This window comes from Drosophila bipectinata, chromosome 3R, assembly GCF_030179905.1.
Source record: "Drosophila bipectinata strain 14024-0381.07 chromosome 3R, DbipHiC1v2, whole genome shotgun sequence".
NCBI lineage: Eukaryota > Metazoa > Arthropoda > Insecta > Diptera > Drosophilidae > Drosophila > Drosophila bipectinata.
The window spans coordinates 12,766,158-12,788,210 of NC_091739.1; the positions used below are offsets into that span (position 1 = coordinate 12,766,158).

The 22,053-nt window shown below is 39.5% G+C and overlaps 2 protein-coding genes and 4 non-coding genes across 6 annotated transcripts; 3 read left to right on the forward strand and 3 right to left on the reverse strand.

Moving 5' to 3' along the window:
• The first annotated feature begins 155 nt into the window (after nucleotides 1-155).
• Nucleotides 156-1,740, forward strand: LOC108129230 (protein toll). The gene is given in 2 exon segments (XM_043211616.2): nucleotides 156-411; nucleotides 414-1,740. Coding segments are annotated over 2 exon segments (1,476 nt in total). The 3' UTR covers nucleotides 1,634-1,740.
• A 976-nt stretch (nucleotides 1,741-2,716) lies between these two features.
• Nucleotides 2,717-5,040, forward strand: LOC108129461 (dynein regulatory complex subunit 5). Its single transcript, XM_017247439.3, has 6 exons — nucleotides 2,717-2,982; nucleotides 3,159-3,512; nucleotides 3,685-3,862; nucleotides 3,915-4,111; nucleotides 4,165-4,415; nucleotides 4,846-5,040. Exons 1-6 carry the CDS (start codon nucleotides 2,775-2,777, stop codon nucleotides 5,038-5,040), a joined length of 1,383 nt encoding a protein of 460 aa, XP_017102928.2. The 5' UTR covers nucleotides 2,717-2,774.
• Nucleotides 5,041-5,219: 179 nt separating this feature from the next.
• On the reverse strand, nucleotides 5,220-5,292 carry TRNAV-AAC (transfer RNA valine (anticodon AAC)). The gene has a single exon. It is a non-coding gene; the product is annotated as a tRNA-Val (tRNA).
• A 1,792-nt stretch (nucleotides 5,293-7,084) lies between these two features.
• On the reverse strand, nucleotides 7,085-7,157 carry TRNAA-AGC (transfer RNA alanine (anticodon AGC)). The gene has a single exon. It is a non-coding gene; the product is annotated as a tRNA-Ala (tRNA).
• A 13,643-nt stretch (nucleotides 7,158-20,800) lies between these two features.
• TRNAA-AGC (transfer RNA alanine (anticodon AGC)) lies at nucleotides 20,801-20,873 on the reverse strand. The gene has a single exon. It is a non-coding gene; the product is annotated as a tRNA-Ala (tRNA).
• A 241-nt stretch (nucleotides 20,874-21,114) lies between these two features.
• On the forward strand, nucleotides 21,115-21,186 carry TRNAP-UGG (transfer RNA proline (anticodon UGG)). Its single transcript has one exon. It is a non-coding gene; the product is annotated as a tRNA-Pro (tRNA).
• Nucleotides 21,187-22,053: the final 867 nt, after the last annotated feature.

Genomic DNA, 22,053 nt, shown 5'->3' on the forward strand with positions numbered 1-22,053 from the left:
CTAAAGTGGCTACCTTTATCGTTGTCGCTGTTCCTGTAAATGAAACTCATATAATGGTGACTAAAAATAAAAACCAACCAAACGAACAACACATGTTGTTCAGTGAGGAACAGCTTTTAATGCAAATAAGTTCCAAGGATGGCTATACTAGACGGATGTCAAACGAATTACTGGATATCCTGGATCGGCAAATTAGTCCCGATAAATTCGAAAAAATTATTTTTCAGCATTTGGGAGAACCATGCCTGTTTAAATGTGAGTGCTGTTATGACCAAGTGAAGCACATTTTTAAGATCGACTGTAATGGAAAAGATTTTTATTATGGTATTCCTTATCCAATATCCCCAAAGAATTATACTATATTACAGAATATTAAAACTCCATTAAGTCTACATATATCGCAAGGAAACTTGGGAAAATCTCCATAGGTGCACTTCCGAAATCATTGGTGGATCTCGACATTAGCATGAATAGGTTGGAGTCTCTGGACGACGATGTAGTTGATTTCCTCCTTCAAAATAAAGTATCTGTTAATTTAAAGAAAAACCCTTGGAAGTGCGATTGCAAGTCGAGAAAATTTCTCTCCTTCCTTAGAGATTACGACCCAGGGGAATATAATCTGGCTATGTATCGATGCAATATTCCTCTGGAAGATTGCCCATCATCCTGTTTCTGTTGTTTAAACACATCTGTCTGGACTTCCTTTATAGTCGATTGCAGAGATCAAGGATTGTTGAATATACCAGAAATTTCAGATAATGTTACGTACTTGGATCTACGAAATAATAGTATCACTGGAATGACCATCATGGATCGAGATATGTTGGACCGGAAAGGTCACGGCGCTGAATTGAAATTGTTCCTCTCTGGGAATCCATGGACATGCGAATGCATCGATTTGGATTTTGTGTTTTTTATGAAGAATATTTCAAAAACTATTGAGGACTTCTCTGATGTCCAATGCCTTGGAATCGAGAAGGCTATGGTGTCAGTCGAGGAGTCAGACATATGTCCTTCGGCCTTGCCCTATTACTTAACCCTCGCCACATCGCTGATAATTGTAATAATTTTCATAAATTTCTTGGTTTGGCTCCGACATCCGATCCTGATTTGGTTCTATGAAAACGACATATGCCAAAGTATTGCTGGCCGGCAGGAGATCGACCTGAAAAAAAAATTCGACGCGTTCCTGTGCTTTACGCACAAGGACGAGGATCTGGTGGCGGAGTTTGTGGAGAGACTCGAGACCAGCAGACCCCGGTTCAAACTATGCTTCTACTTGAGGGACTGGCTACTGGGAGTATCCATTCCCGACTGCATCACGAACTCGGTAAAGGATTCGCGGCGCATCATTATCCTGATGACGAACAACTTCCTGGAGTCTACCTGGGGCCGTCTTGAATTCCGGCTAGCCTTACACGCCACCTCACAGGATCGCTGCAAGCGTCTGATCGTCGTCCTGTATCCGGAGGTGAAGAACTTTGACGACCTGGACAGTGAACTGCGTACTTACATGGTTTTCAACACCTACCTAAAGAGGAACGATCCCAATTTTTGGATCAAACTGATTTACTCTATGCCGCACTCCAAGCTGAATCAGAATTCAGTTCGCATAGAGGAGACTACAATGTAAACCTTATATATCGTTAGCTCTTAACTCCTTACTTTCTAAGTTTTACTTTAATATAAATTTAATTATTCGGCCTCTGAGCCAAACGCTGTTTGATTTTCCATAATTTATCAAAGCAAGTTCGTACAATAATCGAACATGGACCAATATTACTTGGAGTTCAGAAACCTTACCCATATCCCATCGATGAAACTCATGACAAACCAATTTTTTGCTAGTCAGCTACCCCTAAAAAAAGTGCAATGCTAGCAAGAAGCAAAACCGTATTCAAGTGCCATAAAAATAATTCAAAATAAATTGCTTTACATAAAAATTTGGTTTCAGCTGAAGAAGAAAAAAAACGGCACAACAATTTTATAAGGTGTATAATTTGGCCATAATAATGCGCATCATGCCAACAGAATCCTTCGAGGGGTTGGTTATTAATTCCTGGCCGACGCGTCGCCGCGAACGAGACATAAATAACGCGTTTTATGCGTGAATATACTTTGCATACTTTTCGCAGACACAGCCGGGAGTCCTGGTAAAGCCGTAAAAATTACACCAGAAAGTCGAGAAGCTTTGGCTTTGACTTTCGGCCGGGCCGCAAGCCAGTCATGTCAGCTGGCCTAATCCCCAGGTAGATATCCTTCTTGATTGGCCACAATGAAAGATGCCTAGTCAATATTTTTGATGTGCCCTGGAGAGTTGTCTGGAGGGATGGAGGATAAACGCTGACTTGTAATGTCGTGTAATTAGGGTCATAATCGGCTTGCCACTCGAGGCCTTATCTCGTTGCCGAAAAACGACTTTGTTATGCAAATGCAAGAAAGGACCAAGGAAACCACAAGATAAAGCTTTAGTCTTGGCTTTCAGGCACTTTGTGAACCACTTTATTGGTGGTAGCTTATACAGTTCTATGCTAGTCTATACTAAATAGTAGTCTAAAGTTTATAATCGTAGCAAAAAATATCTTTAAAAATTCCCTTTCATTGCTTACTCTGAAAAAACATAGTCCTGTCTGGCACCCTTTGCAACACTGTGCCAATAACAAAGGGTCCTGTCTCTTGACAACCGTTTCCTGGCAGCCAAAAGCCGGGACTAATAAACGTTATTTATCTTTTTGCCCGTATTACTATCTGCAAAGCTGAGAAACTATATTCAAATGGATTTCACGTACTGTGAGTTCCCCAGCACCGTCTCCATCGACACCTTCATGGCCTATTTCAATCTCACCGATGTCAAGTTGCCCAAAGTCGGCGGTAAATCATTAGACAACAGCCAGATCCCCAACGAAGTCCAGGAGGGCCAGACAAATCAAGTGAAAAGTCTGAGACATCTTGTTCTGGATTCCATTGTGGATAACTGGAGTGGTAAGAGAGACCAATGGTTGTTTAAAATTTTAAGACAGTTCCATGACTATAAATAATACTAAATATGAGATACATATTTTAGTTTATAAAAATATTTTTATTGCCCAGTTTATTGTTAAAATGTCCAACATAGACTCTGGAAAACCCCTTCTCATCCAAAAATTACTCATCCGCAGAGTTGCCTTGGTACAAGCATCTGGGAAGGCGCGAGGACCGAAACTACCTGCTCAGCCACCTGGACACCCAACTGCCGCTGCAGCTGCTCAGCTCCCACATCCGGGAGGACTTCTTCTGGCAGCGATGCTATGAACAGCGCTGGAAGAGTGCGCCCCTGCAATCACGGGGTGTGGAGCGGCCCTGGATCAACATCTACATGGAGCGACATGTGCAGGAGTTTATTGAGAACATGCCGACGGGCGACTACGAGCAGGAGGGCAACGTTCAGGCCACCCTGGACATCTGTGCGGCGTACATAAATCAGTTGGATATAAGTTTTCTTCAGCCCGCCCCGCCCACGACCGATGCGAATGGTAAGTGGAGGGCCAACGACCATCAGATACTCTATCTTGAGTTTTTTACTCTTCCACTTTCTCCATCTTATTATGCATGAGTTGAATATTATTTAAAGCCCAACACATTATGTGACCCCCAACTCTCCTACTAACCTCTTTTCCCTTTGAAAACCCGAAATACCTTCTGCAGATCACATTCCGCTTGATTACCTTCTCAGCAATCTGCCGGATTTACGCCAACTGCGACTGAGTTACTGTACCAAGACGGCCGGCTGTAATTACCAAATGGGCTGCAACCAACTGACTGCCAGGGACATTTTGCTCCTGTCCAAAGGACTCAGCCAGTGCCACGAGTTGCGCCAGTTCTGGTAAGAGATGCTTCTGACTGAGGAATTCTTTTTTAATCACATTATTTCGCAGTATGCACAACACCAAACTGATGCCGTATCAGTTGCGATTCCTGGCCCACAGCCTGGACAAGGGATGTCACCACCTGACGGAGATGTCCTTGCTGCACTGCGCAGTGGGGGATGCAGGAATTCGTAGCTTTTTAGAGACCTGCGGCCGGGAATCCTTTAGTACTCTTACTGTGTTGGATTTGACTAATAATAAGATAAGTGAGTGAACAAGAAGTTTACTTGGATGACTTTGTTAACATTTTTTTCCGCAGCGGAAGAAGGTGCCTATATCCTTAGTCGCACTTTGAGGCATGTACCTTTACAGCGGCTGGTCCTGCGACTAAATCCAATCCAAAGTGACGGTGCTGCTGCTATATTTCACACTCTCCAGTTAATGCCCATTAAGGAGCTGGATCTGGGGACCTGCGGCATCTCAGAGACCATCACAAAACTTTTCATGATGTTGATTTGTCAGCACAATACATTGCTTGATATAGACATATCCAATAATTCCTTGGGAGAGGTAAGAAATACTTTTAATATTGAATAACGTATCATTTCGCAATCAGCAAACCCAGAAGAGAATTTCCCCATTCAAAGCATTGCCTTAATAAGTGTCGTTTTTTAATTTTTCGAATTTTTCCCTGGGGTGCTCCCATAAACTTGTGGGTTTTCCTATTTTCCCACTTCCGTCCCTTCCGCTGGCTATACCATTGCTCTGCCAATTTGTATCCGATCAGAAAATAGCGTACCATTTCGTAATCAGCAAACTCAGAAGCAAATTTCCCCATTAAAAAATGGCTTAAATATCGTTTTTAAATTTTTCCCAAGGGGAAAGCCCCATAAAATTATGGGTTTTCCCGATTACAAATTCCATTTCCAAATTAAACATTAAAAACTAAAAAAATTATATATTAGTTGTTCTAAATTTTATAAAAATTATATCATTGTAGGACTTTGGAAAACATCTCATGAAGATCATTACCTGTAATAAAGTTCTGGAGAAATTGGATTTGCGTAATACTGGACTATCATTGGAAATGCGTAGAAAATTTCAGGAGCTTCTTATCAAAAATGTGGAACGCAAAAAGCATGAGGCCCTAAAACAAAAACAACGAGATAAATTCAAGGCCATGATGCAGTTATAAATAAATATATAAGAATAATTAGATAAACCCCTTTAACATATACTATTTTTAAAGTTCTGAATGATTAAACTATTAATTATTAAAATAAAATATTTCTATGTATTGCTACTTGTTGTTATGATTCACTAAGGATTAAGTAGAGAACTAAAAAGTAAATTTTAACAAAAAAGGATGCCATCTGTTTCCGCCCGGGATTGAACCGGGGGCCTTCCGCGTGTTAGGCGGATGTGATAACCACTACACCACGGAAACTCCGTTAGAATGCGCTTCCAAAAAACTAAATTTCAATAGAAATTTTTAGATAGCGATAGATAAAGCTTATCTCAAGTATTTAAAAATAAATGCTCAATTTTTAGAAACCAACAAAAGACTACAAAAAACTATAACAATTTAAAAAATGGTGACATATTTTATAAAGTTTCACGTCCTTTTTTCATTAAGCTTCTGACCAAATCTGATGTAGGCACATCGATGCTTTCAGGCCAACTTTCATTAACCCTCGACCTTGTTGACTTAAGTCAACAAAAACAAAGCTAACCCCATCAAGATTGCCGGGGTCCCAGGGCACTGGCTTTATTCCTTTCCCGTTGTCCTTTCCTAATGGATTTGGCCAGCAACGCCAACAACAACTTTGGAAAACTAAGTGGAAACACTTGAAAATAAGATGAAAAAAAGGTAAAAAGTTGTTGAGAAAATAAATAAAGAAGGAATTTCTGTTTTCTGTTTGTTGCTATTTTAGTAGATGTTGTTTTTGTTGGGCTAGTTTGTTTTTGTTGCTCTTCTTGGCACGAAAAGTGTAAAAATGGTTTGCGCTTTTTTGTTAATGGCATTTTAAGTGCGGTCGGACTTGGGTAACCTGAACAGGATAGCCTTAATAATATTAAGGAATAATTGGAGTAATAGCTATCGTAGAAAACTGAAAAATATGTATGATTTGCACCTTCCCTTACATCTGCCATAACCAGACAGCTCGTGCTCATCCTCTAGTTTATTTTTGGTTTTTTCTATTTTGGGTAAGGTATTGTTGTTGCTATTTTTCAATTAAAACCAAATTGTATTTTTGTCTGGTGAAGGTTTTTACTCATTTTCTGCTCATTCTTTTTCTCGTTTTGTTTATTTAGGACCTTGTTTTGTTTATCTGCGCAAGTTAAAAACAACACAGTCGAAGACAGACCCAGGATACGGAGCACAATAGCGTAGATATTCGGATATATGCTTCCATTTATCATAGATACATATATGATAATTGCGTTTTAAAGTTTGATGTGTGGACAAAGTTTTTTGGCTAAAATGTCCTGCCCAGGACTCGTTGCCGGTGCTGTTGTGCCAGCATATTTAGCAGCTCATAAATCTTCAATGGATTCAGTCTTGTGATTTATAACGAGCCACAAACTTGAGCTGGCCAACAATGGAAAAGAATCTTTAAAAAAAGTTACAAACACTTGTAGAACTGAGGAAAAAAAAGCTTTAAAGTAAGTCTTTATAAATTTTAAAAATCAGCAGAAAATAGTATCTTTTGACTCCTCTAAGACTTCCATTTAATTTTTTCTTTGGCAATCTTTTAATCCCTTTTTGTTTGCCCTGCCAGCCTCAATTAGTTTAGGCCTAATTGTCATATTTTTCTTCTTGGCCTTTTTTTTAGCCCTCTGTCCAGTTAATTGCATTTGGTGTGGGCGTCTGGGAGTGGCTATTTGTACCATGGCCTGCCCTGAAAACTTTAGACAGTTATCATCATTATTTATGATATTTCTTTCCACTTTTTTTCGTCTATTTTGTCAGAGAGGCTCCTAGCCGGGCAAAAAGGGGTTAAACGCGCCAAATGGGCATGCAAAACTTTTCAAATTAAATTAAAAGCATGCCGAAAGCGCCGGAGACAAAACAAATTTTGATGAGTCAGCTGCCGTACTGTGAAAAATAATGGTGGCCAACTGCAGCGATTAAAAGTCAATAAATCAACGTTCTGCTGATGAGGGTAGGATTTAAAAAAAAACAAACCTCTAATTAAATAAATTATCTAAAAATAAAAAAGGAAAAAATTTTCACCTGGAGATGCGGGGTATCGATCCCCGTACCTCTCACATGCTAAGCGAGCGCTCTACCATCTGAGCTACATCCCCTACATAATTTTGGTCACTTTCGATGTCTTTAAAAGAAACCTTTTCATGTTAACCCATGACAATTTATATCAGGTAATTTAAATTTATTTAAGAGATATGCAAGCCACATTAAAGTGGCATTCAAAACCGGTTAACCGCATTGTTATTCCATTAGTTTTTAAGCTGATTATGTATGCTAAGGTTGTACGTTTTTTTGGATTATAGGTTTCAAATATAAAATACATGTCTAAACTGACTATCCCTAACTATCCTTGCATTTATATTGCTTGAAAAAAGGAAACTCCACTTATATGAAGCTAGATGGGTTAAAACGATGTGGGGAATATAAAAGTAAACAATAATAATTTTATACATGCTGTGACAATACGACTTTATTGCCAATACAATAGATAAAAATTCAATTCAGGATTGTTCTACTCCTCCCCATTATTCGGAGTCTGACGTTTTTATGATTATTTCACTCCTTTATATGTGTTTTCTGTTTGGTTTACTGGATGACAAATTTGCATATCCCTCGGGTCTTCGGGTGTGTTGGCTGTCTTCGCATATGACAGTCCTGGGAATTGCCCGATACCAGGGCACAATCTCAATGCCAATCGCATGATGTGCGAATTGCCACAAGGACTCTCGTCCTGCCATTGTCTAAACAATAAAGAATAATCTCCTCCGGCTTTGGAGTCGTGTGGCACAAGTTTGTGCCTAAGCATTGGAATGTGCCACGTTTTATTGCTTGTAATTTGCATTCAAAGTTGGTTTTTGCGACAAAAAGTAACTTTCTTTCTTTTTTATCGTTGACTTAAAGTCGTTTAAATGAGGCGTGCAACTATGGATGACTTAGTTCAAAGAGTTACAAACAAAATCCAAGCCAAAGCATTAATTTTTGTATAGATATTTTTAGAAGAAATTTAATCTTTGAATCCCTATAATAAAATACCTGATTTAAAATTCATAAGCTCCTGTTTCCTGTCAAATAGTACCTTTTCTTGGCAAGAATTTCCAAATTTCCATTCCATCCTGACTTGCTGTCAGTGCGTATTAATCAGAAAACCTTTTCGCCTTAACCATTTGGCTGGACAATATTTGCCAATCAATTGCCACAAACACAAATTGTCCATTTTCCTGTGGCCCGACGGTGTCGCCGGGGCGGAAGGAATTTTAAAATTCAAATATAAAATAAAATGCCCAATTGAAAGCGAGCGGTTACAATGAGTCCGAGTCCAGTCAGTTCTGTCAGTCAGTTTCCACAATTTTCACACCCACAACGACGGACCCAAGATGATGGTAGCAGATGGCGATGCTGGGGATTGGGGATTGGTGGGGATTTTTGTATATCGGAAGACCGCAGCAAATAATATTGAAAATCCGTAGACAATTGTGTACACACCGGGGGAGACAAAAAATGCCAGAATGCCTGTCCAAACCCGCACTTGAGGTCGCTGACTAAATGGGCAAATGAAAATGAAAATCAACTGAGCTGGAATGAAGAGCGGGCGAAAAAGTGTCCTGGGTTCGGGGGTCCTGGGTTATTCATTTGCATTCTTTCCTGCCTGGTCTCTTTATTAAAAAACTTTCCCCCTTACTCCACAAAAGGCATAGAAATGCCAATTAAATGCAAGAATCTGTCCAGCATGGACTTTGGTTTCGGGACTTTGGTTTTCCCAACAAGTAATCCTAGACGAGCATTCTCACTCATTAGCACAAATCATGGTGAGACATGCTGGCGCATATATCATGGCCGGAAAAAAACAAAAAATGTGTTAACAAAATATATGCAGGCCTCACAAATTATGAGCATTATCATCAGGGATCGGAAATCGGTGGTCAGGGAGCTGGATGGCCGGAGCTGGCAAACCGTAATCCACTGTGGAAATGTACAAATGATTTGCCAGCAAATTGCAACAGCTTTTGGGCCCGGTCGGTCATTCCTGCTAAGTGGACAAATCTACCACAAATACGAAAATCACCCTCATTATGGCCAAGAGCGTAAAATTCCTCCTCCGTTCTGTATATTTTTTTTTCGGTTGTCTCATTTTGTGTATGTGTATGAGTGTGTATTGTTATCGCAATGTCGACAAGACCACTGGCCACGTTAAGAGACAACAGCCAACTGCTCTCATCCCAGCCGGCAAAACCACCAGGCAAATCCTAAAAAAAAGGCGACAATGTTCACGAGTCGAGGTTGGACCGCTGTCAGCGGGACTGACACTAAAGTGGTTTACGGCGATAAGATGCCCCTGGCTAGCTGACTCTTCTTTCCCTGCATCCTGTTAACAGAAAGGACCATCAGGATAGCTGGAAAAATGTGCGAGGATTCCGCCACGCAGCTTCATGTGAGAGATTTGAAAAGGATGCATAGTATGGGGATTATTGGAAGGTTGGTCTATCCTAGAGGTATAGACGCATTGGAATTTATTTTATAAATATTTTCAAAAAATAAAAAAAAAGTTTCATATACTTTCCTCTCGCACCTTCCAAACACCCGCCCATCAAACGTTTTCCCATTTAATGACAACTGTAAATTACTTGTTGGGAAAATCGCTTAAGTAAGCAGAAATCAATCGATTGGCCCTAGTAGCTATTCCCGAAATCCAATTGTTAGTCCGGCTCCATACACTCCACCCTCGACCCCAAAAAGTAGACTAGAAATTATATGCAACGCATCGTGGCCAGGACTCTTCGCTTCGCTCTTTGCGTTTTTCCATTTATTACAACTAAGTAGACACAACAAAAACACGAGGATTGGGAATTGGGTATTGGGGGCTAAGGTTGGATTTCCACTGCCTCCTGCCAACTCCTCTCAAGAGGAGTTTTGTTGGTCTTCGGGCTCTTTCTTCGGGTAGTTTCTGCGGCTAAATGGTTTGAGCGATAAATAATGTCCGTTTGTACTTTTAAACGACTTCCTTTCATTTGGTTTTCTTTCTCCCTCGCCGACGACTGTTGTTCAAATTGTTTCAACGCCAATACATAATAGCTGCCACGCCCCCGACCCACGTCGGCCCATCCTGGCAGGATGGGCAGGAAAACAAGCCGTCAAAGATAGCAATCTTCGATTTTACTTGGTTTTTGCGTTTTTTTTTGGTATTCGGTTTTTTGCAGGGGTTTCATTTACTGCCTGCCGTTGTTGTTGCGGCAGTTCGATTGATGTTGGTCTGGATAAGGACGAATAAAACGAGAAATACAACAGGATTCGCCCTATAGTGACAACTACACTGGAATTACTTTGTTTTAAAGACTAATTTAAAAGTTTTTATAAATAGAAGACCATTCATACTATGTTTTCTTAAACTTAATCTACTTTTAAGGATTTAATATCTGATTATCCTGTGTATATCCTGCACAGTAAATCACTGTACTAGTTTCTTACTGTGTCTTATAAATCGTTTTATTTCCTAAGCGGTATTATTGAGGATTGGATGACGCCTGTAGGAAGTGATTGTTGTTGCTCCTGTGGTTCTGTCGCGCTTGAGGTTCCAGCGAAGATAAATGGCTCACTTAGCCATTCGTACTCCAAAACAACAACAGCAACAACAAAAACCTAAAATAAGAAACAACAAAAAAATAAAAAGAAAAACAACATCATCATCGTGATAGGTGTGTGCGGTTTAACGCTTCAGGATTGAGAGAAAGGAAAAGGAACGTGCCTGGGATGGAAGGGCTGACAGTTGACTCTGGGGAGCCTAAGACTGACAAATAAAGGTGACTTTATCGGGGGTTTTCCCGACACTTTTTTTTGGGATGGATGGTACAGGATTAGCTGGGGTAAGGTGAAAGCCACCAAGGTTTTTGAAAATTAAACAGTGGAAGTTGTATTTTTGAATATGAGTTATGGTAGAGTCTTTTCAAAATGTTATATCTTGACTTAAAGAAGAAATATTATTAAAAAATTTTATAATTGATATGGCAGTTTATATGTTTTATATCTATACCAAAAAATTGAATACTCTTGCCCTACAAAGTTCTATGAAGCCATCCACTTCCAGGACAGTTTCCAAAAAACATAGCTCATCCTTCGACTGGGCTGAATTGTGCACACACAGACACATAAATCAAACAATAAGTACTCTTTATTATTATTATTTGCACTTTTTGCATACACGGTATTTGCTTAAGCAGCTCCGGCCGCAAGAACAGCCGCAGCACCAGCAAATATATAATGGAGCATACTTCAACTTGGCTTATTGAATAAGTCAGCAGTGAACAGTCGGCGGCTGGCGAGACGCCGACTCTGAAAACTTCCATAACAACACTCCCCGAACACTCCAAAAACTTTGGAGCGACGCCCCGTCGTTTCGCAAATGCCACGCCCCTTCCACACACACATACATCCTGGGAAGCATCCGTCCCGGCAGCTCCTGTGGAAATCTCCAACAGAAACAACATAATTTGCATAAAATTGACGTTAAAGGTTACCAAAAAGCAGCATAGTAGCTACAAACATTTACTTAGGCATCTCCCGGAATTCTTTTTACTTTTTTTTGGTGCCCAGAGTGCTCATATTAATAACCTTAAATCAATTCCATTATGCCGGGGACCCCGGGAAAACACGCGTTAAATTAATTTTGCCTTTATTTGCCACAAAAGTATGCGAAAGTGCAGAAAAGGGTTGAACAAATTTCCCACAAATTACATGCGTGTAAAAACGCGCGCGTGTTTTCCCTTTTTATATGTAATATTTTTTTCATCTTTTTTTCGACGTCTGTGTGAGTCATTCATAAACAGATTTAAGGATGTCACTGTCACTCCTCCTGACTTTTTTTAAAGCAGGAAACCTTAGTAGCTCTCTAGAATTGATCTATAAGCATACCACAACTCAAATTTAATTATAATTATACCCACAGTCGGCTCTTCTTAAACATTTAAACTAATTAATTAGCAAATTTGCAGGCGTTAAAATGTTCGCCGACAGAAAAAGAAAACACACATAAATCTTGTCGCACACCAGGACACCAACACACCCAGCACACATACATCCGGGAAACAGAGAAAAGCCCACGGGGCGTATGGTTTCGAGTGTGTGGAAGGGAAGCAGATTGCTCATACGCCTAGTGGGTTGGCCCAACATTTCCGTTGATGCGAGCCAATTTGATAAAGGGGTTGGGAAATGGGCTAATGGGAAATGGATGCGAGGCAGACGGCTCATTCAGAAACTCATGTTTTAGGATTTCTGCAATGGGAGTTTAGAATTCTAACGACTGTCTTAAAAAATAAATTCTAAATAAAGAAAAAACAGCTAATTTACTATTATAATATTTTACATATCTCTAAATTCCTATCTATTACTTTTCTTTCTCTAAATCATTTAAATTACATTATGATATACATAATTTATTTAGATGACCTCTGACCGGGTCCAAAAGCAAAACAAATCCCTGGAACCCGCAGCTAATTTCATCTGAAGTCAAGCGTGTAAAAGCGATTACCAAAACGGGCTATTTTTTTGTCTGACTGAAACAGCTTTCTGGTTGGCAAGAACCGACCGATAAGCAGGATAAAAATAAAAGACAAAATAATAAACTCGCTGACCACGAGAAAGCAAAGTGCCTCTGCGGTTCGCTCAAGAGTGAAAGGAAATGCGATGATAACGCGCTGATAGAGCACAAAAAGGGTCCGGCCACAGGAAGGGAACGGGTCAAAAGGATACAGTTACAGTTACAGAAACGGCAACATAAAATAAACAGCTACTGGGAGTCCCTGGGGGGCCATTGCAGCCAATTAGGTGCGTCTGTTGGGCGCTGGGATCCTATCTCCCTTCCTCCATGCAAATGTCTGGCATATCCTTGTGCGTGAACAGATTATCAAATTAGCGTAAATGTTACTGGCCTCCTTGGGAATCGTCGGATCACTGACACTTTAAGCCCGACCCACACACATTTCTCCTGTTCAAATTTTCAATTTCCTGTCAAACCTTTGAAAAGGCAAACTTAAACGACCTGGCCGAGACATGATAAAACGCAAATCCTTTGCATGATTTAGGCGTTTCAGCCTTAACCTTGTGCGATGTCAACAAATCTAAGGGAGAAAGTATCTTCAGGCGGAGCCGAATCGTATATACTCTTGCCGGCAAATGAAATTTTTTATTATTTTATTGTTTCATAAAGAAAATGTAAGTTTAAGTAGTATTCAGTTTCCATATCCAAAAAGAATTAGTTTCAATAATTAGTAAAAAAGAGTCCCAAAAGTTTTACTTTAACCATCCCACGGTCTTAACATGGGTAATTAGACTTATCACCTCGATTTCTTTCAAGGAAATAGTCATAACTTTGCAAAAAACCGATCCGATCCATTAATGTTGTGCTTAAATGTTTAAAAAAAATTGTTCTCAAAAGGTGTTATTTTTCCCACCATGTAGTCCTATTTGGTCAATGAGAGTTTTCGAAACTTTAACTTTAGGGATATAGCCATATCTTGACTAATACTTATACGATCCACCCTCTGCAAGTGTATTTAAATAAAAGCTTTAAATATAATTTATTTTTTCACTTTTTGAAGGAGTGGAAGTTGGCATTCCTTTTTGGCCAAAGGCTATCACATGGCTCACAACTTTTTCGCAAAGCCGCTTAAATTCTATAGTTACTTGGACCACATCCTCGGCACTCTTCTCCATATTTTTTGACCATTTCCAGTTGGACAAAGGTGCTTTGGGAAAAGTGTGTGACGGTGTTGATAGCAACTGTTATTTAAATACGTATTTATTTTTATTGTTTTTTTAGAAAGGGTTCGCCAGCCCTCAAGGATTAGTTCAGATGTGAAAACTTTACAAAAACTATGGTTATGGTAACTAAATACAAATATTTTTATTTAAAGATTCCTCTGGCTTAGCTGTGTTCCTTAAATTTAACAATTTTATACCCTTTATACCCTTTCATTTAACCACTTTCCAGGTGAAGCAAATTTTCACACAACACTTAAAATTAATGTCTCACTATTTGCACAACATCTGTGCTGCATTTGATATTCGGGCCGGGCTAGCCCTTTCATATGCTGGTCAACTCTATTTTTTGGGAACTCTGATAAAAAAAGGCAAAAAGGTAAGCCACTGCCCTTGTCCGCCCGACAAAATGCAAATGTTGGTAAACAGAAACCTTTTGTTACTCACTCGCGACAGCTTCCACCGTTTTGGTGTGACATATGAGTCGAATATGTTGCAAATTCAATATTTGCCAACAATTTTGCAATGTTTCTTCTTGATATTTTTCTTTCTTTTTTTACGGTCCCAGAATGGCAGTTGTAACCAAACAAAAAGCAGTAGCATCAGAAAAAATGGTAACAACAATAGCACTAGAAGCAGAAGCCCTGCCGCAGCAATGGACAAAAAATTTATTAAACAAATAAAAGTTAAAAGCATTTGATGGACCACAAACAAAAGAATACTATCCTGTATTTAGAGACTATAAAAGTTTAAATGCTCTTAGAAAAAAAAAGTAAGTTAGTTTAAGACTTAAACAAAAACTTAAATAATACTACATAACATGAACTATCTTCTTTTTATTTATTGTAAAATATATTAAAATTAAAATAATTTAAGAATCTAAATAACTTTTTCAAGTTATAGTCCCCATAGTCTGATTTTTTATAAGCAAATGTGTTTCCTGATATTTGGCCATCTTCCACCACCTTAACCCTCTGATGGCCGGCGGCCAACTGCTGAAACTGACCGCCCAGGATGTCTGTTTGTCCTTGCCCCAGCACTCTACTCCGTTCCCATCCAGTATCCTTCGTAGCGATCCTGTTAACGTGTGCTTTGTTTAACGAATCGTGCAAATGCGGGTGGAATCGGAATTCAAATTTTGGAATGGGCTTCGGTCTGGGGATTGTTATGGGCACTGGAAATTTTTGAAATGATGAGCAGTTTATTTTACACACTTTTTTTTTTTGAGAATTCCTTGTTGTTTTGGCATTTATTTGATTATGCTGGGTATTTTATTTTTCAATCACAACACGGCGCCGCACATTAAAATTTGATTGTTTCTTGGCTATGAAATTCGCAGCCAAAGTTTCCACCATAACAACAAATTATTTTGATGGCTACATAATGGGCGGCTAACCCCAAGGACTCTTCCCTATTTTTCATTCCCCTCGCGACCATTGAAACTTTGGCGGAGAAACTCAGGCCGAGGCAAATCGCTTCAGGCATTTGGCCAAAATGATGATAATTAGCCGACAAAACCGACAAAAACCGAAAAACCAGCAACCAAAAAGTAAAAGTCGAATCAAAAACTAAACAAAAGTGCTGGGGAAATTGCCGTGATTCCAAATATGGGTGGGCCCAGGGGTGGTGGTGTCAGTCATGTTCCAATGCGAAAATTAACTTGTAAGGGTGGCAGATGAGCAGGCAGGCGGGCAGCAAACACCTCGAAGCTCAAGAGTCCCGGGAGGATAACGATTTACAATCAGGAGCCAGTACGAAAGGCGCCAAGCGTCAAAATAAAAACTTTTGCATTTCATGCTCGACTTTGTGGCTCGCGAAGATTTCTTGGAGTGCGATTAAATTGTTTTAATGGTTTTTGTTTCTTGGTAATACCAGAAAAAATAAGTGGGGGGAGAGTAGCATTTAAGGACGCTTAAAGTTTTCGCCTTTTTAATGGACAACATTTTGTAGCAGCCTGAGGTCTTGGGGTTGGAGATAGCTAATTGAGGCAATAACAACAAAAGCGTTTTAAAGCATTGTCCTGTTAAATTATCATGCCATAGAAGAAAGGCCGTTGAATACATTGAAAGGAGGTTTATTTTTGTAAAACAAGTTCATATCTTTTATAATAATTACATAAACATTAAAATTTGTCCATCCCTTTATACGATATCTAAGCTCTTTTATTTTTTCCAGGCTGCCTGAAGTTCATTAAAAACATCCCGAAATGCTTCCTCCTTTGTGAAATCATCTTCAGTGACCGGACTGACCATTCACATGCACGACTCTCCTCAATCTTTCCACCCTTCTAGTGCAGAAATGCACAGAGGCAGGACGAGCCCTGGCACTTGGATCTTAATTAAAGTTAAGCCCCAAAGAAAATGCCAGCAAGTGTTGGCAGAGCACAACAGAAATTCACAATTATGAGTTTAACAAGAAATTATATAGCGAACGAGGCCAAATTAGATTTTTATTGTTTAGAGCGGAATTATGCAAATGATCAAAAGGGAGACAAAGGCAATTAACATTGGCCACAAAAAGGCCAGGGCCAAGATGGAGGCTAACTAAATAATAAATGTGCTCGGGCAATCGTGCGTATGAGTAATCTATTTAGCGCCAGGCTCTTCTCTCGAAAGACTCCATCATCATCATTAGTATATTATCTTCATCGGTGTCTTGGTCTTGCGGTTAGCCGGGCTTGAGGTTTTGTCAACCTTTTCGAGCAGCTGGTCAAAGTTTTTGCCACCGCCTCGAATTATTCATGGCTACACTCGCATCCAGGACAACAGGACGAGAAAACGAAGGCACGCCTCGAGCGTGTAGCAAACTAATTACCCCCAACCAGCAGATGTGGAAGTGACTTCTTCTCCTCCGCTTCTCCCATCTTGACAAGGACACTATCTCCGGCATTTGTTTGTTTGTCTCTTGTTGCTCCTGTCGAGGACAGCAGCCATGTGTGCCTTGTCTGGTCGCCTTTTAATAGTTTCATAAGCTCCATTTAAGATTCGCCGACACATGTCCCGAAGAATGGTAGCGGTGTTCGCATATATTAGACCCAATCTTGGGCCAACAACAGAGAAACATTTACATTGACATAAATTGATATCAGGGCGTTTATGTCTTCATTGAGATAAGGACCGGGAAAAAAGGGACGGGCGGGGCATTAATTGACATATTTATGAGGGTATCCTTATGGCCGTGATTTGATTAAGGCATTCGTTTAAGAATGTGTTGTCTTGGACGGTAGTTAGTTTGGGTTTTGGGTGGATAGAAGGCAGGGAAAACCCATTCTTCCTATTTAACAGGGCTTAAAACATTTTTTTTAAATTATGGTGATTTCCCCTATAGGGTCCACTGCGATGTCTATATCTTTCCCAATTCTTATCCGATTCTCAAGCGGAGTACCTTAAACAATTTTTAGATCGATTTGCCACCATTCTGCATCAAAATCCTGAGACAAAATATTTTTTTGATTTTTTGTCCATTTTTCATGATGGGATGAAAATGGGGTTTTCCCCTATAGTGTCCACAGTGATGACTATATCTTCCCCAATTCTCATCCGATTTTTAAGCGGAATACCTTAAACGATTCCTAGATCGATTTGCCACCATTCTGCATCAAAATCCTGAGACAAAATATTTTTTTGATTTTTTGTCCATTTTTCATGATGGGACCCCTTGAAAATGGGGTTTTCCCCTATAGGGTCCACAGTGATGACTATATCTTCCCCAATTCTCATCCGATTCTCAAGCGGAGTACCTTAAACGATTCCTAGATCGATTTGCCACCATTCTGCATCAAAATCCTGAGACAAAATATTTTTTCGATTTTTTGTCCATTTTTCATGATGGGACCCCTTGAAAATGGGGTTTTCCCCTATAGGGTCCACAGTGATGACTATATCTTCCCCAATTCTCATCCGATTCTCAAGCGGAGTACCTTAAACGATTCCTAGATCGATTTGCCACCATTCTGCATCAAAATCCTGAGACAAAATATTTTTTTGATTTTTTGTCCATTTTTCATGATGGGATCCCTTGAAAATGGGGTTTTCCCCTATAGGGTCCACAGTGATGACTATATCTTCCCCAATTCTCATCCGATTCTCAAGCGGAGTACCTTAAACGATTCCTAGATCGATTTGCCACCATTCTGCATCAAAATCCTGAGACAAAATATTTTTTCGATTTTTTGTCCATTTTTCATGATGGGACCCCTTGAAAATGGGGTTTTCCCCTATAGGGTCCACAGTGATGACTATATCTTCCTCAATTCTCATCCGATTCTCAAGCGGAGTACCTTAAACGATTCCTAGATCGATTTGCCACCATTCTGCATTAAAATCCTGAGACAAAATATTTTTTTGATTTTTTGTCCATTTTTCATGATGGGATCCCTTGAAAATGGGGTTTTCCCCTATAGTGTCCACAGTGATGGCTATATCTTCCCCAATTCTCATCCGATTCTCAAGCGGAGTACCTTAAACGATTCCTAGATCGATTTGCCACCATTCTGCATCAAAATCCTGAGACAAAATATTTTTTAGATTTTTTGTCCATTTTTCATGTTGGGATCCCTTGATCCCTTGTATGCAAAGTTTCAAGTCGATAGCTTAAAAACTGAGATGATACATGAAAGACTGAATCAATCTTTACCTTTATTCTTACATTTTTTTAAGAGGTACTTTTTCAAGTCCTTTTAGGTAAATCCCCTTCTATTAATTTTTCTCAAGCCCCATAAAGCACAATCCTAAAAGAGTAATAATAATTGCCCTAAGCTGGAACGTTATTAAACTAATAATTTACATGGACACACATTGTCGTTAAAAACAATTTGGTGCACATAAACATAAAACCTCAGAGATTTATAAGGGAGATGGCGGAGGAGCAGGACGAGAACCCCTCCTAACCTGGTCATAAACATATTTAAAGCGATAAAAAGGCCAGCACCCCGGTCTCCCAAGCTTGTTCAGCTTGGCGTAAGTAAACTTATTGAATGTCTTAAGTTTTTCCCTGGTAAATGGTCCTTTCGACCCGCTTTCGCCGCTTTCCTCTCCATATTGACCGGCTTTTGGTTGTTTTCATTTCATTTTTATGACAACGTTTAGAAATTTGTTGTACATTTTCCTGTAGCTGCTGTTTGTCTTTCCCTTGCCGGCTTTTGGCCACATTTAGCCAAAACTCCAGCCCCCGATTCCTTGTATTGACATTTGATCTTTATGTTGGTCCTGCTCTAGACTCGTGTGTCGCTTTGTTTGTCTGCAGGCATCTTTTTATGACTCGAGTGTGTTTGCCTTTTGGCTTTTGTGCATGCCATAAAAAGCGGAGAGACAAAAAAAATGTCTTGGAAATCAAACTTCTCTTCTGGAGGGGGTGGTGCCACAAATATGAGGTCATCTGTTATGAACGCCTTCGAATGGCTTAAGAAGCCCTTGGGCAAATAAAACTTCAAGCTCACTGACTTAAGATCCCAGAGTTCAATGAGTTTGACTCAGGAAATGGTAGCTTATTAAAGGTTACGAAGAACCTATGAAATTATAGAAGTTTAAGGTTGTGCCCCTTTAAGATTTAAAGTCATAGCTTCTAGATCCATTATGTATACTAAATCACAATTTCCATCTCACTCCTATAAGATGAAATCGTTTTAAAACTCACTTTTCAATTAATATGAAATCATGCATTAAAATTGAATTAGCCAACCAAAACGGAGAACAAATGTTTTCTCGGTTTGCTTTGTCTGGGCTGGTAGAAAACTTGGCAGCAACTTTGGCCAATTAGAAAATTATGTTATTCGCCATAGAAGGACAATATGTTGCCTACTTTGGCAACGTCTTGAGACGTTCTGAAACGGGCCCCAGAAACCACCGCATCCTGGCAATAGTAAATATTGTTTAGTCATTTTGGTGAGCGCTAATTTTGTATGTTAGCCGGCGGCCAAAACCTGGCAAAAGTTCAGCTAACAAACAAAAGCGATAATTATTTGAAAACAAGCAGAGGACAAGGCCAGAACAGGACAGGATTCGGCGAAAGTAGAGGGGACTAGATGCCAGGACAACTTGTTGTCGAAACTTTCTTTGCATTAGTTTTCTGAGCCAGCGAATGCAAATAATTTCACAAAAATTAAAAGCAGGCGCTAAGAACTTTCTGCCTCTCATTGGGCTTTGAGTTATTTATAACTTATATTTGAAATTTTAAGGCACTTAAGGAAAAATAATAATAAGAAGTTAGGTGTGCTTATTCATAAATATTTTTTTTAAGGAAGAATTTAAATTTAACTCTTTTAATTTTATTGTTCAATACCATAAAATATATCATATCGAAAAAGAGCCTTTCAATGTTTGCAAACCAAGACTTTCTACCAATTTCGTTTGGTGCAGGACCAGTCGTCTGTCAGAAAGGGTTCGCTGTTTATGTGGCTGTCTAACGGCATTTAACCTACGCCACAATAATTCACGCCAATTCTCGACGTTGCCGGCATTTAAATGCAGTGCTCCCCAAAATCCTGGATCATCGTCCCGGGAGTCCCACGATAAGCCAAACATGATTTTACGACAATGTTATTACCATCAGCGGTAGCAGCAGAAACAGCAGCTAAACGTTGGCAGGATGCGGGGAATCCCCTAGGCATCCTTTCCCTTGTCTTTGCCAGTGTGTGTGTGCGTGTTTGTATTGTGTTTGTTGAGTCGTAAAAGGAGAGGGCTGAAAGGATGAGGGGATGGGCTAGACCCTGGGGTTACACGGATGATGCTGACGTCGCCGTGATTGTTTAAAGTTATGAATAATTAAATATTTGTGCAGGTTACAGGAGTCGGCAACTTTCCAACTGGGGCTGAGGCGTTTATTCCATTAGGCTGATGGATGCGAAAGATGCGGAAAGTTATTCTGGTACTTTGTATACTTTTTTCATGCAATGGGATTTATTTTTATAAAAATATAACTAACAAATGAATTGACCCAAAAAGATGCAAGAAATAATGTCTTAATTATTATAGAAATGAAAAAAAAATAACCCTATTGGAGATGCGGGGTATCGATCCCCGTACCTCTCACATGCTAAGCGAGCGCTCTACCATCTGAGCTACATCCCCTTATGCATTTCCGCCGGCCTAGAGGTCTAGTTGAGTATCTCTACACTTCGATACATAGTAGACTAAAATAGTGCCTAAAATATGCAGTTCACCTTGTCCGAAACATGACAACAATAGATAACAGAAAACATCAAAACTGGTTGGTTGCATTTTAAATTAAAATTTCAGATTCGTGTCTATTTTTAGAAAACGTGAGCGATCGGTCGCTCAATTGGGCTATTTCGCCACATAAAATTCAAGCGGCTCAATGGTCTAGGGGTATGATTCTCGCTTTGGGTGCGAGAGGTCCCGGGTTCAAATCCCGGTTGAGCCCGGATTACTTTTTGGATCTATTTATTTTGAAAAAGTATACCATTTTTGTTTCATTTATTTATTTAAATTTATTTATTTTAGATTTATTTTAAAACTTTACTCTAAAATTTATGTGTTTTATATTTATATTTATACCCTTGCAGAGGGTATTATAATTTTGTCCAAAAGTGTGCAACGCAGTGAAGGAGACATCTCCGACCCTATAAAGTATATATATTCTTGATCAGGATCACCTCCTGAGTTGATATGAGCATGTCCGTCTGTCCGTCTGTCTGTTTCTACGCAAACTAGTCTCTCAGTTTTAAAGCTATCGTCTTGAAACTTTGCACACACCCTTCTTTCCTTTGCACGCAGTATATAAGTCGGAACGGCCCGGATCGCCCGACTATATCCTATAGCTGCCATATAACTGATTGATCGGAAATGGTATAACTTTGGTGTTTTTAGAGTTAGAGAGTTCAAATTTGACATGAAAGCTATTTTTGGCAAAATAATACGACATGCCAAATTTCATAAGGATCGGCCGACTATATCCTATAGCTGCCATATAACTCAACGATCGGAAATGACCCAACTTTCGTGTTTTTGAAGATAGAAAGCTGGAATTTAGTACAGACTCTATTTTTGGTTAGTTGATCCAACCTACCAAATTTCATAAGGATCGGCCGACTATATCCTATAGCTGCCATATAACTGAACGATCGGAAATGACCCAACTTTTGTGTTTTTGAAGATAGAAAGCTGGAACTTGGTACAGATTATATTTTGATCCATCCTACCAAATTTCATAAGGATCGGCCAACTATATCCGATGTTTGCGATATATATCCGGTTTTAGCTGCAAGGGTATATAAACTTCGGCTCCGCC

What these genes read in the sequence shown, in the direction of transcription:
- LOC108129461 (XM_017247439.3), top strand. Translation starts at nt 2,775, where the DNA reads ATGGATTTCACGTACTGTGAGTTCCCCAGCACCGTCTCCATCGACACC. An exon ending in CACGAGTTGCGCCAGTTCTG is followed by an intron (nt 3,863 to 3,914) that starts GTAAGAGATGCT and finishes ATTATTTCGCAG; the next exon opens with TATGCACAACACCAAACTGA. An exon ending in TTTGACTAATAATAAGATAA is followed by an intron (nt 4,112 to 4,164) that starts GTGAGTGAACAA and finishes TTTTTTCCGCAG; the next exon opens with CGGAAGAAGGTGCCTATATC.